This window comes from Salmo salar, chromosome 27, assembly GCF_965601325.2.
Source record: "Salmo salar chromosome 27, fSalSal1, whole genome shotgun sequence".
In the NCBI taxonomy this organism is placed as follows: domain Eukaryota; kingdom Metazoa; phylum Chordata; class Actinopteri; order Salmoniformes; family Salmonidae; genus Salmo; species Salmo salar.
This window is the reverse complement of record NC_138317.1, coordinates 9710674-9728015: the sequence shown is the minus strand read 5'-3', so window position 1 is coordinate 9728015 and position 17342 is coordinate 9710674. Positions and strand designations below refer to the sequence as shown.

Sequence of the window (17342 nt, the reverse complement as noted above, 5' to 3'; positions counted from 1 at the left end):
AAAAATGACGCAGAAAAATTAATCCATGCTTTTGTTACTTCTAGGCTGGACTACTGCAATGCTCTACTTTCCGGCTACCCGGATAAAGCACTAAATAAACTTCAGTTAGTGCTAAATACGGCTGCTAGAATCCTGACTAGAACCAAAAAATTTGATCATATTACTCCAGTGTTAGCCTCCCTACACTGGCTTCCTGTTAAGGCAAGGGCTGATTTCAAGGTTTTACTGCTAACCTACAAAGCATTACATGGGCTTGCTCCTATCTATCTTTCCGATTTGGTCCTGCCGTACATACCTACACGTACGCTACGGTCACAAGACGCAGGCCTCCTAATTGTCCCTAGAATTTCTAAGCAAACGGCTGGAGGTAGGGCTTTCTCCTATAGAGCTCCATTTTTATGGAATGGTCTGCCTACCAATGTGAGAGACGCAGACTCAGTCTCAACCTTTAAGTCTTTACTGAAGACTTATCTCTTCAGTAGGTCCTATGATTAAGTATAGTCTGGCCCAGGAGTGTGAAGGTGAACGGAAAGGCTGGAGCAACGAACCGCCCTTGCTGTCTCTGCCTTGCCGGTTCCCCTCTTTCCACTGGGATTCTCTGCCTCTAACCCTTTTACAGAGGCTGAGTCACTGGCCTACTGGTGTTCTTCCATGCCGTCCATGGGAGGGGTGCGTCACTTGAGTGGGTTGAGTCACTGACGTGGTCTTCCTGTCTGGGTTGGCGCCCCCCCCCCCCCCCTTGGGTTGTGCCATGGCGGAGATCGTTGTGGGCTATACTCGGCCTTGTCTTAGGACGGTAAGTTGGTGGTTGGAGACATCCCTCTAGTGGTGTGGGGGCTGTGCTTTGGCAAAGTGGGTGGGGTTATATCCTGCCTGTTTGGCCCTGTCCGGGGGTATCATCGGATGGGGCCACAGTGTCTTCTGATCCCTCCTGTCTCAGCCTCCAGTATTTATGCTGCAGTAGTTTATGTGTCGGGGGGCTAGGGTCAGTCTGTTACATCTGGAGTATTTCTCTTGTCTTATCCGGTGTCCTGTGTGTATTTAAATATGCTCTCTCTAATTCTCTCTTTCTCTCTTTCTGTCTTTCTCTCGGAGGACCTGAGCCCTAGGACCATGCCTCAGGACTACCTGGTATGATGACTCCTTGCTGTCCCCAGTCCACCTGGCCGTGCTGCTGCTGCAGTTTCAACTGTTCTGCCTGCGGCTATGGAACCCTGACCTGTTCACCGGACGTGCTTGTTGCACCCTCGACAACTACTATGATTATTATTATTTGACCATGCTGGTCATTTATGAACATTTTAACATTTTGACCATGTTCTGTTATAATATCCACCCTGCACAGCCAGAAGAGGACTGGCCACCCCTCATAGCCTGGTTCCTCTCTAGGTTTCTTCCTAGGTTTTTGGCCTTTCTAGGGAGTTTTTCCTAGGGAGTTTTTCCTAGCCACCGTGCTTCTTTCACATGCTTTGCTTGCTGTTTGGGGTTTTAGGCTGGGTTTCTGTACAGCACTTTGAGAATATCAGCTGATGTACGAAGGGCTATATAAAAATAAATTTGATTTGATTTGATTCAGTGTTGCTAGCCTTGACGCGACCATAAAATAGATATTTAGTTTGTCTGGTAGGCTCGCGTCACTGGACAGTTCACGCCTGGGTTTCCCTTTGTAATCCGTGATAGTTTGCAAGCTCTGCCACATCCGACAAGAATCAGATGGTTTGTCAGAGGACGTAGCATGATTTCGGATTAGTGTTCCGTCCCTGAAAACGGCAGCTCTATCATTTAGCTCAGTGCGGATGTCGCCTGTAATCCATGACTTCTGGTTGGGATATGTCCGCATGGTCACTGTAGGGACGACGTCGTCGATGCACTTATTAATGAAGCCAGATGTGGTAAACTCCTCAATGAGATGGGAATAATCCCAGAAAATATTTGAGTCGGTGTTAGCGAAACAGTCCTGTAGCATCGGACCACTTCCATGTCGAGCGTGTCATTGGTACTTCCTGTGAGTTTTTGCTTGTAATCAGGAGGATGTGAATTGCTGTAAGATTTGCCAAATGGACAGTGAAGAAGAGCTTTGTATGAGTCTGTGTGTGGAGTACAAGTAATTCCTGTCTAGTCCTGCCCCCCCCATACTGTCCTGGTCATGCAACAGTTCTATAACCCCGGAATTTTACTTTCCCGTCCCGATAAAAATCACTCTGTTAGCTACTAGTCTGTCTGTCCCCCGCTCTACGAGCAGAATTGCCTAAGTGGAATCCAAGACCGCTCTCAGGGCAGGCCTGGTTGTAGCTAGATATGTTTGAGTCACGTCAGGGACAATTGTTGCATTTTAGCTAACCCTTTCCCTAACCTAATTATCCTAACCTGCCAAGTTAATTCTCCTAACTTTAAATGAAAAGTCACTTCTGCTCGTCCAAACTGGCAGACCTGCCATGTGAGCAGTGTGAGTATCCACTAACTCGATAGCACACTCTGCGTGCGAGTAGCCAAAGCAACTGCACCGTTTGGCTGCTGCTCAGCGCTCACTAGACAGTTGCCTGCACAGTGCCACACACAGCAGATGACAACCACATTACGAGAATTTGGCAATAAAGGAAGCCCTTCTACTTAGCCAGAGTCGGATGAACTCATGATATGGACATTTGTGTATGTCTCTACCTGCATCGGAGGTAAAGTCAATGGGTAAAGTAGTGACTAGCTACAACTGGAGCAAGGCGCAGAAGACTGAGCCGATGGAAGGGGAGGGGGGGAAATTACCTTGTAATATATATAGACTTTTATTTTCTTAACTATATTAGCCTAGACAGTTTTTTTTTACGGAATGCGCCACACATTCCATATTTCTACAACCCAAGTTTATAACTATTCCGATACTGCCCGCTCCTGTGGACTGTCGATCCTGTCCTGAACTTAATTCTAGAACTTCACTCCCGTTCCTGGCCGGAATCCCGTGGAACCCGCAAGACCCACAGAAATCCTGTTCCCGTGTCAACCGCTAGTGTTGCGTAAAGGTGATCTAGAGTTTTTTCGCCTCTAGTTGCACAGGGGCCATGCTGGTAGAAATGAGGTCAAATGGATTTCAATTTTCCTGCATTAAAGTCAAATTAAGAGGAAGTTACAATTCGCCCCCATACGCATAATACATAAACATATAGACAAAAGAACGCATATGCACAACTTACATTTCCAACATACTTCACATGTCTGCTGGGAACAGTCCCTGTCATGAAGCAACAGAGCATGAGTCAGTATAAAAAAAACACAGCCAGTCAGGCCTGCTAATTAGATCATTTTTAAATTTAAATTCAGCTGTAATTAACCTGTAGCTTAATGGGTGTCAACAGGCTATGGTATTAGCAACGACAACTCAAACATACTCAGAGATGATTACGGATGGTTTAACCCCTCTGTGGTTGAACTTGATAGTCTATACACACACAAGGTCTTAAACACTAACTGGTAACAGAGTGTGTGTATACCTTGCAGGGAAGTGTTGGAGTAGTTGGGCTGGCCAGTGGGGGAGTTGGCTAGTGAGATGACGTTGGCGATGACCGGATCAGACACACTCGTAGCAGTGGTAGTATTGGAGGGGGATGGAGCAATTGAGATGGCCACTGGAAGGATGTGTGCAAGAGAAAGAATGAGATAAATGTTGCAGTCATTATTATACAATGCCTATGGAAAGTCTACACCCCCATTGGATTTCATCACATTTTATTACATTTAGTTACAAAGTGGGATTAAAATGGATTTGTTATTTTTTGTCAGCGATCTACACAAAATACTTTTTTAAAGAATTTAATGAAAAATAAAACACCAATATACCTTGATTAGACAAGTATTCACCTCCCTGAGTAAGTACATGTTAGAAACACCTTTGACTGCGATTACAGGGTTGAGTCTTCTTGGGGGGGACAGAGGAAGGGGTAGTCAACCCCTATAATTTCACAGAGTGAGTCCTTATAACTTATGTCAATTGTTAAGCCAAATTTTACTTCAGAACAAATTTAGGCTTGCCTAAACAAAGAGGGTGTATACTTATGCAACAACTATATATTTTAGTTATTTATTTTTTATTAATTTGAAAATAAAAAAAACTGTCAAATTCTCTCACTTTGACATTATGGAGTATTTTGTGTAGATCAATGACGAAAAATTACAATGAAATATATTTCAATAACACTTTAACCTGTTGGGGCTAGGGGGCAGTATTTTCACGACCGGATAAAAAACGTACCGGATTTAAACTGGTTACTACTCTTGCCCAGAAACGAGAATATGCATATAATTAGTAGATTTGGATAGAAAACACTAAAGTTTCTAAAACAGTTTGAATGGTGTCTGTGAGTATAACAGAACTCATATGGCAGGCCAAAACCTGAGAAGATTCCATACAGGAAGTGCCCTGTCTGACAATTTGTTGTCCTTCTGTTGCATCTCTATCAAAAATACAGCATCTGTGCTGTAACGTGACACTTTCTAAGGCTTCCAATGGCTCTCTAAAGCCGCCAGAAAGTGGAATGGGGTGTCTGCTGTCTCTGGGCAAAGTATAGCAGCAGAGTTTGTAAGTGGTCAGCCTGGGGACAGTGAGACTGAGATGCGCGGTCACGAGACGTCTCCATTTTTTTCTTTCAGCCTTTGAATGAATACAACGTTGCCCGGTTGGAATATTATCGCTATTTTACGAGAAAAATAGCATAAAAATTTATTTTAAACAGCGTTTGACATGCTTCTAAGTACGGTAATGGAATATTTTGAATTTTTTTTGTCACGAAATGCGCTCGCGCGTTACCCTTCGGATAGTGACCTGAACGCACGAACAAAACTGAGTTATTTGGATATAACTATGGATTATTTGGAACCAAAACAACATTTGTTGTTGAAGTAGAAGTCCTGGGAGTGCATTCTGACGAAGAACAGCAAAGGTAATCCAATTTTTCTAATAGTAATTCTGAGTTTAGTGAGCCCCAAACTTGGTGTGTCAAATTAGCTAGCCTGTGATGGCCGAGTTATGTACTCAGAATATTGCAAAATGTGCTTTCGCCGAAAAGCTATTTTAAAATCTAACATAGCATTTGCATAAAGGAGTTCTGTGTCTATAATTCTTAAAATAATTGTTTTTTGTGAACGTTAATCGTGAGTAATTTAGTAAATTCACCGGAAGTTTTCGGTGGGTATGCTAGTTCTGAACATCACATGCTAATGTAAAAAGCTGTTTTTTGATATAAATATGAACTTGATTGAACAAAACATGCATGTATTGTATAACATAATGTCCTAGGAGTGTCATCTGATAAAGATCATCAAAGGTTAGTGCTGCATTTAGCTGTGGTTTTGTTTTTTGTGACATATATGCTTGCTTTGAAAATGGCTGTGTGATTATTTTTGGCAGGGTACTCTCCTGACATAATCTAATGTTTTGCTTTCGCTGTAAAGCCTTTTTGAAATCGGACAATGTAGTTAGATTAACGAGAGTCTTGTCTTTAAAATGGTGTAAAATAGTCATATGTTTGAGAAATTGAAGTTACAGCATTTTTGAGGTATTTGTATTTCGCGCTACGCGATTCCACTGGCTGTTGACTAGGGTGGGACGCAAACGTTCCACCTAGCCCAGAGAGGTTAATGCAACAAAATGTGAATAAAAGTTCAAGGGGGTGTAGACTATCTTTACTGTGATATACAGGGGATGTAGACTAGTCAAAACAGAAAGTTGCAGTTGAGTTTAATTTGACACTTAAATAGTTGTGATTAAACAAGGAAAATTATCTTCTTACACAATCTCAAGTAATTATTATTTTACCACAAACGTTAAAGCGGGTGGGACTCCAAGTCTTTATGACAATTTGTGTACCACTCAAACATGAGCTTTGACAGGCAACATAACGACATGTAATAACCCATGATGACATCACAATGTGCTATAACATATTACATAAATCCTACCCTTTTGGCCCTGGGGTTTGCCCTGGTTCTGGGTCTGCAGGCTGCAGAACTGGAGCAGACACTGGAGGTTGCAGAAGTGCTTCACCTCGCCCAGCATCGGCAGGGTCTCAATCAGCTTCCCCTGGCGCTCGCACGCGTCACACTTAGCCACCTGAGTGAGGAGACAAGCATGATGTAGAAATACCAGTTACAGCGTACCTCATAGAATAAGAACTCACATAACAGCTACTCTACTTGCCATACTGGATGTAACATTTGGCACGTTCAATGAATTCACTCATAAAATGAACGTGTTTCCTATCCCCACCGTTCTCCCTCCTGCACTAATATGAGAGAACTGTACAGTAATCTAAGCAGAATGTATTTTCTAGAAAAGTATTTTCAGATCAGTGTTAAAAACGAAAAGGACACACGCACAGGAGACGAGTCCTAAGTATTGAGCCCTAGGTGCCTTGTTCAGTTCCTTAGCGTGGTTCCTTCTTTTACCTGGCAGAAGAGCAGGGTGTAGTGGGACTTGCACTCGTCCGAGCAGAACTCCTCCATCTTTCCCCCGTACTGGCCTGTGACGGCCTTCTGCGCAGTGGAGGCGCAGTAGGCACAGATTCTGCAGTGTTTCCCCCAGCGCTTGGTCAGGTCGTGCTTGTAGAGCAGCTTACAGCCTGGGTATGGAGGAGAGAAGGGAGAAAGACAGGGAAGTTGAGCTTTGTACACCAAGTCAAGATTCTTATCAGGTCGACTATGATGATCAGAATAGTCTTCAAATGAAAAAAAAGTAACGCTTATTACTGATAGCCATGACACGACTAGGGAATTGCCAGGGACCTCACGATACGATATTATCACGATACTTGGGTGCCGATATGATACGCATTGCAATTCTCACGATTCTATATGTATTGCGATTTGATACTGTGATTTCATTGCGATTCGATGTTCCAAATATATTGCTCACTATACTATGCCTGCTGCAGAGACAAGAGAAAGCACAAGAAAATGAGTTTTGATCAGTCACGGAAATAAAAAGTGTTGAAAACATGTCGGCTCACAACTTAAAAAGATGGAGAACAAGCTATAGGATGAAAAACTGAGTTTTGGCGCAGGTACAGCCGACTAGCGCTAGCTAACGCTACCTGGAAAAATATATAAATACATCTCTATTATGATCAGTATGGTCTTTCTTGCCATCTGTCGGTGCCATCAACCACTGGACGCTCCCACTGCTCTAGGTCCTCACTCTCTGCTCGCCTTGTCACGCTCCGCCTCATATGACACAGGTCCAACACAGTCAGACTGCAACACCTCAAGGGGGGTATAGTAGTTTTCCAAATAAAGACTTAATACCCATTTCTGATAGACATAAATCCTGATGATAAAAGTAGAAGAAAAAAAAGTGACTTGTTGGGGGTGTCAACTTATTTTGTGTTATGATGACAAAGGAAACCAATAAATAAATACAAATTATACCTCTAGGCAGCAGACCTATTAAAACCCTTTCCTGCTGTCAAATGACCAAATCGCCCTCTAGTGGCTTCATAAACATTATTTTTTTTTACCTGCAGAAAATCTGGTGTTTCAATGTCAAACATTCTTGTTATTTCAGTCTTCTGTGGTGTATATAAAGTGTAATAGTGGGATGCAAACTCAAAATGGAATACATTTCAACTCCATATCTGACATGATACAGGTGTCTCCTTTTTTTAAGCACATAACCATGTGTGTGAGGTGTACGCTTTTGTTTCAAAGTAGATTTGTTTAAGACTACCCAGAAACACTGTGTGACCCTGACTTAGCCCACTGCAGTAAAAGGTTAAAGACCATGTATGCATCACCCTCCTAACCTTCGCTGCAGAAGGTGTAGTCCCTCTTATTGATTCTCTTGACCTCCTTGGCTGGCTTCTCAATCTTGCAGTACTCGCAGCGTGCCATCTCGTAGTTGATCTTCCTGTACTCCTCAGAGCAATTTACCGAACAGAGGAATACCATCTTATCCTGTAGGGTTGCGCAGACACATATTCAATCAATTCTATAGCAGTTTTAACAGGGAGTTTTGTCTACCTAAATAGAGGGGAGGTGTGTTTGTGAGGGAGTTCAACAAAATGGACAAAGAGGGAAAGGCAAAGAGAAAAGAGAGTCAGAATGAGAGATGGGATAGAGGCAGAGAAAGAAAACACCATTTAAGTACCTTGAACTGAATGAGCTCGGGCTTGGAGGAGAAGAGGCGGTGGCACTGGAAGCAGGGCAGTCGGGTCCCTTGGGATACCTTGTCCCTGGTCTGGGCCGCGGGCGGAGCTGTGGACCCTGTGCTGGGGGCCACATTAATCTGGCTCTGGGTGTTGCTCTTATTGAACTGATCCTACAGGCCACAGAAACATAACATTGTGGTGTCAGTGCAGGACAACAAAGAGTAGAGTGCAGGGTAAAAGAGGTGTAAAATATCAAAAGCAAGTGTTCGAGCCGCAGTGAATCATTAAGTTGCCGTCTTATCAATATTTCTATTCTAATTCAAGTGAGCTAATGGATGAACCCAGAGGAGGTGTTACCTGAAAGGTAACGACACAGTTCATGGTGCAGAAGTTCCGGATGGAGCCGTCCGACATGGCCAGGTGGAAGGAGGGCACCGTCTTCTGACCACAAGTGTTGCACTCTACCCGAGCACCTGGGTTGAAATGAAGGAAGGAGAGTGAGTTATGAATGAGTGCATGCTTGAAACAAACAGTGTGTGAGTGAGTGAATAAATGATAGAGAGAGAGAGAGAGAGTGAATGAGTGCGTGTTTGTGACAGTGAGGTGTATATATGTTGCTGAGGTGGTTAGCCTAGCTATACCTGAGGAGCTGACGGTCTGTACTTTGTAGGCTGTAACACAGCCAGTAGAGCAGAACATCTCCAGCTTGCCGTCAGAGTCGGCGCTGTCGACCATCTCCACCAGTGAGCGGAAGTTGCGGCACATAGCACATGCCACAGGCTTCTTAGCTTTCTGAAAAACCAGACCGGACACAAAGGAAGTGAGGGTGACTGCTTTTGCTTGCTTTAACTTCCAGGTAGATGGTTCTTACGTACTGGAGGAGAAGATCCAAGGTCCCTCCCTCGGACCTCCTCCTCCGAGTTTTGAGAGGAATTGAGAAAACAAGGGCGGTGGAAGCACGGCCTTAACAGATCGTAAGCGTTTTTAGAAACAGCCCTAGTTACAGTCCAACAGCTTCTTCTGACTGCGTGACCTGCATCTCGGGGATCCCATTCTTACCTGTTTGAAGGTGGTGACACAGCCGACGCTGCAGAAGGTCTTATTGACCCCCTGCACGACCAGCACGGTGACCTTGCCGTAGCAGTAGTTGTTGCAGCTCTGGCAGCTGTTCATGGACAGCTTGTTGGTGGAGCGGAAGCGCGTGAAGCACACCTCGCTGCACAGCTTGTGCATACTGCCCTGGAAGATCACCTCGTGTTTACTCTGTGGGGGAAGAGAACAAGAAGCAGATGTTGAGACGGCAATGGAAGAGGTGCAGGAAAGAGACGAAGGGCAAAAGTGAAGTTTTATACTTAATTATATCAAGTACGTCTCTGTGGCGTCGGCCCACTATAAAAGTGTAATTCATCCAGATTGTTCACTTCCTTGTCAGCTCTGGCATCGCCAATTTTGTTACTTCAGGCGACTACTACACTGAAATTCTCAAAGACCTTAAGTCCCTTACAACGCAGGCCTTCTTGCACATGCTGCACTTGACGGCCCCTGTCATGGTGGACAGGGAGGAGGAGAGGGTGGAGACGGCAGAGTTCCTCTTGAAGTTGAAGGAGGAGAGGCAGGTCTGGCTACAGAAGTCCTTCACCGTGCCCATGGTGTCCACAGGAGCTGTGATCACGTCCTTGGGGTTAGCAATCTCCCTGAGGGGGGATGATAAGCTCATAAAAACACAATTTACCTTTGTAAATAGTTTGGAATATATTCCCAGGAGAACAATAAATTACAGCTTAGCAATGTCAGAAGGCTTCTTATTTTACATTCCTTTATCTTATATGTATTCATTATGTACATACGCCATCGGCACGACAACAGCAGGACTCACTTGAGGCAGTAGTGGCAGGGTTTCTTGGCTGGGCCAGGGGCAGTCATCTTGACGCCGGGCGGGGGGCTGTAGGAGGTGAGGCAGGACGTGGAGCAGAAGAGGTCCGAGGAGCCCTTCCTCTGGTAGGCCGTCTGGCCCTTCAGCAGCACCTTCTTACAGGCCGAGCAGGCCACCCGCATAGCCATGGGGATCAGCGGAGGGATGGAGGCGGCGGCTGGGGCAGGCATTACAGTCTTGGGCAGGGCGGCCACTGGCGTGGATGTGGCTAATAGTGGAGAGAGGGATGGCGAGGATGGGTGGAGATTGAGGGAAGAGGGGATGTGAGAAATGCATAATCTGTAAGGTGGTAATCAGTCATCTTTTGCTCCTAGAGAGCTTGCGGTAGACTATAAAAATAGTGTAATAGTCTCCAAAGCCCAGGGACTTTTCTGTCATTGGAAGTAATTGGGCGGGCTTGCGTAAGGCCAAGCAGCGTAAAAAAGTTTTTTTTAATACATTTTGGGGATGTTAAAAACGCTTTCAGTGTAAACGACTAATACCAGATATAAAAGCATGTACAAAAGATAATGGCCTTATATCTTTTTTTATAACAATCTTTGAGAACTAACAATTACCAAAATAAGAGCTAGAAAGTGAAGGAGAATTAAAAATTACAAATACAATTTATTTAGCCGTATTAATTTTTGTTATTATGTTTGACCAAAAGAACACAGCATTGGCCATGGCAAAATGCATGGAATTGTAGGAAATTAGATGTAAAACTTCAAAGTTCTCACATCCATGGCAGAATACGTATAATCACAAGAAATTAGCTTTAAAACTACAAAAAATGTATCTTCATCTCCATGGAGAAAATTGTAGAATTGCAGGAAATGTAATTACAAATTAAACACTCTCTGTACACCGCCAAGATAAGGGCCTCCAAAATTCAGCTGCGCCTACAGGCCGACCTCACCCATTGGCACGCCCCCTGCCACGCCCACCACCTAAACCCCTTTCTCATTCAGGAAAGAAAATCTGCAGCCAGCTTAAGACATAGTTTAGGGCTTTGACCGACCACTAATGTGTCCTGTTGTGTACAAATATTAAAGTGCCCTCCTCACCGTTCGTAGTAGGGCAGCCACCCACAGAGAAGACGTTACTGATTTTCAACTCCTGTAAATAACAAAGTCGACATACATTTAACATGCACACAGGATTTGGGATTAAAAAAAACACACACACACACACACACACACACACACACACACACACACACACACACACACACACACACACACACACACACACACACAGCTTGAAGTATATGCATTGATGTCAACGGACGACTTTCATGTAACTGACAACAGAAATGTCCAGTTAGGACTTGGCCGTTGCTGAGGACCAGTGAGTTTAGAGATGCCGTACCTCTGCTGCGTCTGGTTCATCCTTGACGCCCTCTGAGAGGACCGCTGGAGCCAGGGCCTGATCATACTCCTCGTCTACGGGCTCATCCTTCACCTTGACCATGGAGATGGCGTCAGCGCTGGTGGACACAGGCTCAGCTGCCGGCTGGGCAGACTGGGTCGACCGCAGAGAACATTCAACAACAGACAAATTACCGAGGTATTCTGACAAAGCCTTCACAACACCTGGAGATCTTTAACACTCATAAGCAGTGACCAGATTTCTGCCACGCTTAAGCTCGTCTAGTCTCTTGGGCGGCAATTATTTCACTCTATCGTTTGTGATGGAGAGAGGATACTCACATCCACAACTTTGACTGGCTGTCCTGCCACTCCATTCTCCAGCCCTGCAGGACAGTCAGTGCCTGCAAAACAATAGGTCATTCAGCGTGTGAATTTAAAAACCAAAACAAACTGGAAAACCATTACTGAGGAATAGCAGTGCACTCATTAGCATCTGAATAATGTGAAGGACCACACTAACATTCAGGTATTCGGGTCATGTGGGAACATTATGCAGCCAAAGACCGTATATTCCAAAGACAGACCCTTGTGGCCTCTCACCTTCACTGTTCTGTGGGTGAATAGCTTCGCTAGAGAAGGTGGGACTGGGGTGAAACGGTTTGACATCTTCAGATTGGTCCTCCTCCATAAGCAGAGACGAGCCGCTAGCCTTCTCAAAGTTGGTCTCCTCAGCAGGTTGCTCTGTGTCTCCTGTCATGGAGACTTCATGTTTGAGAGGTGGGATAGTGTGTGTGTGTGTGTGTGTGTGTAAGGTGACGTTTGAACTGAGGACTTTCGACACTGGGGCATTCCAGTAGCAATGGAGTAGAGCATCCTTTCTTAAAGTATGGGTCGCGACGCACCTGTTAATGGTGAGTCGCGACGTGTCAGAGTAAATGTACAATTATTTAATTACTGGAATTGATTGGGCCAAGTACATCTGCGCTCTCTGTTCAGTTTGTCAGCTGTGCTGGTGTGAGGGAAATTCCCGTGTGCTTCACGGTTTACCGGATCTTTTTTTCTGCAGTCTCCTTGAAGATCACATGATGCAGCGCTGTCGTCCAGCAGCAGATGATGCGCTGTCTGCCACTGACTTGCCATCACTCACCGCGGTCATCAAATGGACTCATGCTCGCCACAAGTTCTGACTGAGCTCAATCGTCATGAAACGCTTATACAGCGATGAGTTTCTCCCTCTTTCATGCAAACTTATAACGAGGAGCGCCCACAATGTGTTTTGTGCGGGGAAGTGCTTAGTAACGAGTCTCTCTTAACGAACAAATTAATAAAACGGCATGACGGTAAACCCAGGGAGTTCTGTCAGAACAGGGCAGAATGCTTCAGGAAAGCGCTTCGACGTTGTAAAAGTAAGTCAGCGAGCAAGGCATTGTTGTCATTTTATAAACAGGTGATGATAAGCAGAAATAAGTGAATACTAGTACTAACTCTCATAGTAGTAGATGTGAGTTTCTCTTTTAAACAATCCCCTGGTCTTGTACATAGCTAATAGCTAACATTAGCCAAAGTAAGCTAGCTACTGATAGTGCAACCCTAGTAACAGTACAGATGAAGATGAAAAATGACCAGGCCTACTGTACATCTTACTGTAGAAAGTTGATGAAACCTAGTCTAGGTTGGAACTGTTGCTGTTCAAAATACAATAATATTTTTTACTCTTAACTGGAATAAACTGATTGAAGGGAGATGCTTTTTGAGGTAAACACACTCACACAGTTCTGGGTTGTTCATCTACAGCAGGAAGCAGTCTCTTGCCTGACTGAGAAAGCAGTAGATGTTCTGGTCCAGTTTTGGCACCACATAACTATGCGAGTCAGGGTTCTCAACTCTGACAAACTTAAAAAAACAAGTACAGAAACAGTTAAGGCTGAGCACGACCTGTGTTGCACTGTCAAAAACAGAGCCCAGAATAGACATGCTCTCATTAGGACTGTGTGTGTTTTCTGGTCTACATCTGTGTGATGTGATCAATCAGTTTATTCCAGTTCAGAATGAAAATGATTTATTGTATTTTAATAGCAACCATTCCAACCTAGACAGATACGTGAGAGTGTTTTTAATAGGTGGTAATAAACAGATATTTATATGGATATTTAATTTCATTGTTATTTGTTTTTGTCTATATTTCTTTTGTTTTAGGCATAACGGCAATGAAATGAACCAATATTTATGTATAGTTTTCATAAGCTTGGGTCCCAGGAAAACACAACATTTCTAATTTGGGTCCCAGGCTGAAAAAGTTTAAGAACCCCTGGAGTAGAGTGCCAAGCAAGACAACAGTGTTTAGGGTAGCAACACACAAAACACAAACAAATCCAACCTGAAGAAATGAATTCAGCAAACTACGGAAACAATTGAAAATCCTGATCCTAAGGTCATATAGCCAACAAAAAGCTGCAGGCAGCAGTCTCTTCTTACCTGTATCCATAATAGAAGGCATGGAATCAGTCTTCTCCACTTGCCCGGTCTTGCTGGGGTCCTCTACCTCATTCTCTGTCAGTGAGTCTGTCCCCGTGTCCATCTTCTCCACCTCATCCCCATGATCCAGGGAGTTGCTTCTAAAAGCATCCATGTTGCCTCCCTCTTCCACAGCCGTTATCACAGGCATCCCCTCCAAGTTGTCTTCCTCCTGTATCTGGTCATCCTCCACTTTGATAGCATTGACCTCCATCTCATCGTCAGCATCCACTACTCCCATGTCCAGGGGTATGTCTGTTTCTCCATTAGTCTGTGAACCATTTGTATTGCCTATTTCTTCCACAGTCTGGGGTGCATCTGTACCAACTTTTTCTCTGACTGTCTGTGAGGCATCCGCACGGGCTGTGTCCGTCAGTGAGGCACCCGCACGGGCTGTGTCCGTCAGTGAGGCACCCGCACGGGCTGTGTCCGTCTGTGAGGCACCCGCACGGGCTGTGTCCGTCTGTGAGGCACCCGCACGGGCTGTGTCCGTCTGTGAGGCACCCGCACGGGCTGTGTCCGTCTGTGAGGCACCCGCACGGGCTGTGTCCGTCTGTGAGGCACCCGCACGGGCTGTGTCCGTCTGTGAGGCACCCGCACGGGCTGTGTCCGTCTGTGAGGCACCCGCACGGGCTGTGTCCGTCTGTGAGGCACCCGCACGGGCTGTGTCCGTCTGTGAGGCACCCGCACGGGCTGTGTCCGTCTGTGAGGCACCCGCACGGGCTGTGTCCGTCTGTGAGGCACCCGCACGGGCTGTGTCCGTCTGTGAGGCACCCGCACGGGCTGTGTCCGTCTGTTCCGCACGGGCTGTGTCCGTCTGTGAGGCATCCGCACGGGCTGTGTCCGTCTGTGAGGCACCCGCACGGGCTGTGTCCGTCTGTGAGGCACCCGCACGGGCTGTGTCCGTCTGTGAGGCATCCGCACGGGCTGTGTCCGTCTGTGAGGCATCCGCACGGGCTGTGTCCGTCTGTGAGGCATCCGCACGGGCTGTGTCCGTCTGTGAGGCACCCGCACGGGCTGTGTCCGTCAGTGAGGCATCCGCACGGGCTGTGTCCGTCAGTGAGGCACCCGCACGGGCTGTGTCCGTCTGTGAGGCACCCGCACGGGCTGTGTCCGTCAGTGAGGCATCCGCACGGGCTGTGTCCTTCAGTGAGGCATCCGCACGGGCTGTGTCCTTCAGTGAGGCACCCGCACGGGCTGTGTCCTTCAGTGAGGCACCCGCACGGGCTGTGTCTCTTTCCGTCTGTGAGGCACCCGCACGGGCTGTTTCTCTTTCCGTCTGTGAGGCACCCGCACGGGCTGTTTCTCTTTCCGTCTGTGAGGCACCCGCACGGGCTGTTTCTCTTTCCGTCTGTGAGGCACCCGCACGGGCTGTTTCTCTTTCCGTCTGGGAAACATCCGCACTGGCTGTTTCTCTTTCCGCCTGGGAAACATCCGCACTGGCTGTTTCTCTTTCCGTCTGGGAAACATCCGCACTGGCTGTTTCTCTTTCCGTCTGGGAAACATCCGCACTGGCTGTTTCTCTTTCCGTCTGGGAATCCTCTTTACTGTCCATTTCTACCACAGTCAGCAAAGCATCTGTTTTTACAGCTTCTTCCACCATCTGTGAATGCTCTGCATCGGTTTCCCTCACAGGTCCTGAATTACCAGCATCCCCTGCCCCATCTATAATTGAGGAGGAACATGCACTGACTGCATTGGTAGCATCATCCCCATTGTTTCCATCTGCTGAGGCAGTATTGCGGTGTGAGGCTCCAGGGTCCACCGAATCCATTGATGTTCCAGCCTGAGATGGCTGCTCTGTCTCTTTGTCTGGCTCACCTTTATGCTGAAGAAAGTCAATATTCTATTAGTAATGGTCCTATAAGTAGTGCCCTGAGTTTTCCCTTACTACGTGACCTGACCAGGAAAAAGTAGACCCCAGTTGACAGATTGATCAAGTGTCATGGCTATTGAGGGAAAAGTCTAACGCATGCTTGCAATCAAATACCAACTTTGGGAGAACCAAAAAGAACCAAGTTGGAGAGTGCAGTGTTTGTTTAAGATTGTTGATTTGTTCACGCTTACTAAATCTGCGCGGGAAATGAAGGGGAGGGTCGACATAATTAGCTAGCTAGTTAAGTAGCAGAATAGGACATAGCTAGCTAACGTTAGTATTCATTCAAAAACGTAAATTACCTCTGAATGGTCCGCTTTCTGGGATTCAGCCATGGCTTGCTTGTAACGGCGAAAGTCGGCTAGCTCTTATTGTCACTCAGTCACAATATAGGTTAACCAACGTCCACCAAACTATACTAAAAACGGAACTGAGGCTTACTAGCTAGCTAACATGCATTAGCTACTTCCGCCCGCCTCCTTGTTGTGGAGAAAGCTAGCTAGCTAGCAACGATATGTAGCCAGCTAAAACGAGTCATAATTTGAATTACCGATTAAGGTTCTTAAGCTTTGCCATGCATAAGATATTAACTTCGATTATACCAATGCCGGTGAGTTATAACTTTACAGAAGTCAAGTCCTTTGCATTTTCACTCTGCAGAGATAAAGAAACTCGCAAAACACACGCCCGTCGCCTGCGTAAACATGGCAGACCTGGCTATGTCATTTCCTGTTTGACATCTAGCGCGCTACGAAAGAGTTTCTAAACCATACTGTACTGCAGGGCTATTAAACTGTTCCGTTTATCAATTTAAAAAGGCACGTTGATCACTTCCCCGCAAAACCCGATGTTTAGTGCCAAAAGGAGCCATTGTTAATATTCTCCAATGGGAGAATTTGTTTTCCTGTAGTCCCGCCCATTAAGTGCTGTCAATCAATATCACCCAACATCCCAGTTACAGCCAATCAGAGCTGCTAACAGGAGTACAGGGTCTTCCTGCCCGCCTATCCGCTCTTTCACAGCAGATTAGATCGTTCCACTGCTTGATACACCAGTGTCCTTTGCATGGTCAATCCGAAATTTGAAGTGGCGATGCAGCATTCACTGTTGATGGTGCCTTAGCAGACGTCAGACCTTTCATACTTCTTGCGTTTATACAGGATGTACCACGCCAATCATATCAATGCGGAGCTATATGGAGCCCTCCACATTATTACAACATTTGAGAGGAGCCCTGCGATGTGGTATAGAGCTGATTTGGCCTCTGCATACCTCCGGAGGCTCTGAAAATTGCGTCACACCCTCCGACCACACTTTCAGATCAAGTTTAATTTAAGGATTAGCCCCCTTTTTTAAAATGTTCGCCTAAAAACACATACCCAAATCTAACTGTCTGTAGCTCAGGCCCTGAAGCAAGGATATCCATATTCTTGGTACAATTTGAAAGGAAACACTTTGAAGTTTATGGAAACGTGAAAGGAATGTAGTAGAATATAACACAATAGATCTGGTAAAAGGTAATACAAAGAAAAAATCAA

At 45.7% G+C, this 17342-nt stretch overlaps 1 protein-coding gene across 4 annotated transcripts in view; it reads right to left on the bottom strand.

Moving 5' to 3' along the window:
* LOC106588467 (zinc finger MYM-type protein 4) overlaps nucleotides 1-16676 on the bottom strand; it is a 34741-nt gene extending 18065 nt beyond the window's left edge. Inside the window, exons 1-17 of one of the 4 annotated variants that reach the window (XM_014177533.3) lie at nucleotides 16107-16676; nucleotides 13890-15756; nucleotides 12015-12164; nucleotides 11754-11815; nucleotides 11413-11565; nucleotides 11109-11160; nucleotides 10006-10270; nucleotides 9634-9823; nucleotides 9189-9392; nucleotides 8771-8921; nucleotides 8487-8602; nucleotides 8129-8299; nucleotides 7785-7935; nucleotides 6433-6605; nucleotides 5947-6097; nucleotides 3483-3617; nucleotides 3186-3223 (exon numbers count right to left, since the gene is read on the bottom strand). In XM_014177533.3, coding sequence (XP_014033008.3) covers nucleotides 3186-3223; nucleotides 3483-3617; nucleotides 5947-6097; nucleotides 6433-6605; nucleotides 7785-7935; nucleotides 8129-8299; nucleotides 8487-8602; nucleotides 8771-8921; nucleotides 9189-9392; nucleotides 9634-9823; nucleotides 10006-10270; nucleotides 11109-11160; nucleotides 11413-11565; nucleotides 11754-11815; nucleotides 12015-12164; nucleotides 13890-15756; nucleotides 16107-16139 — 4062 coding nt within the window. In that variant the 5' untranslated portion in view covers nucleotides 16140-16676. The remainder of the gene's footprint in view (nucleotides 1-3185; nucleotides 3224-3482; nucleotides 3618-5946; nucleotides 6098-6432; nucleotides 6606-7784; nucleotides 7936-8128; nucleotides 8300-8486; nucleotides 8603-8770; nucleotides 8922-9188; nucleotides 9393-9633; nucleotides 9824-10005; nucleotides 10271-11108; nucleotides 11161-11412; nucleotides 11566-11753; nucleotides 11816-12014; nucleotides 12165-13889; nucleotides 15757-16106) is intronic. The other 3 variants (XM_014177534.3, XM_014177537.3, XM_014177538.3) reach the window with 3 other exon arrangements.
* Between the last annotated feature and the right edge of the window lie 666 nt (nucleotides 16677-17342).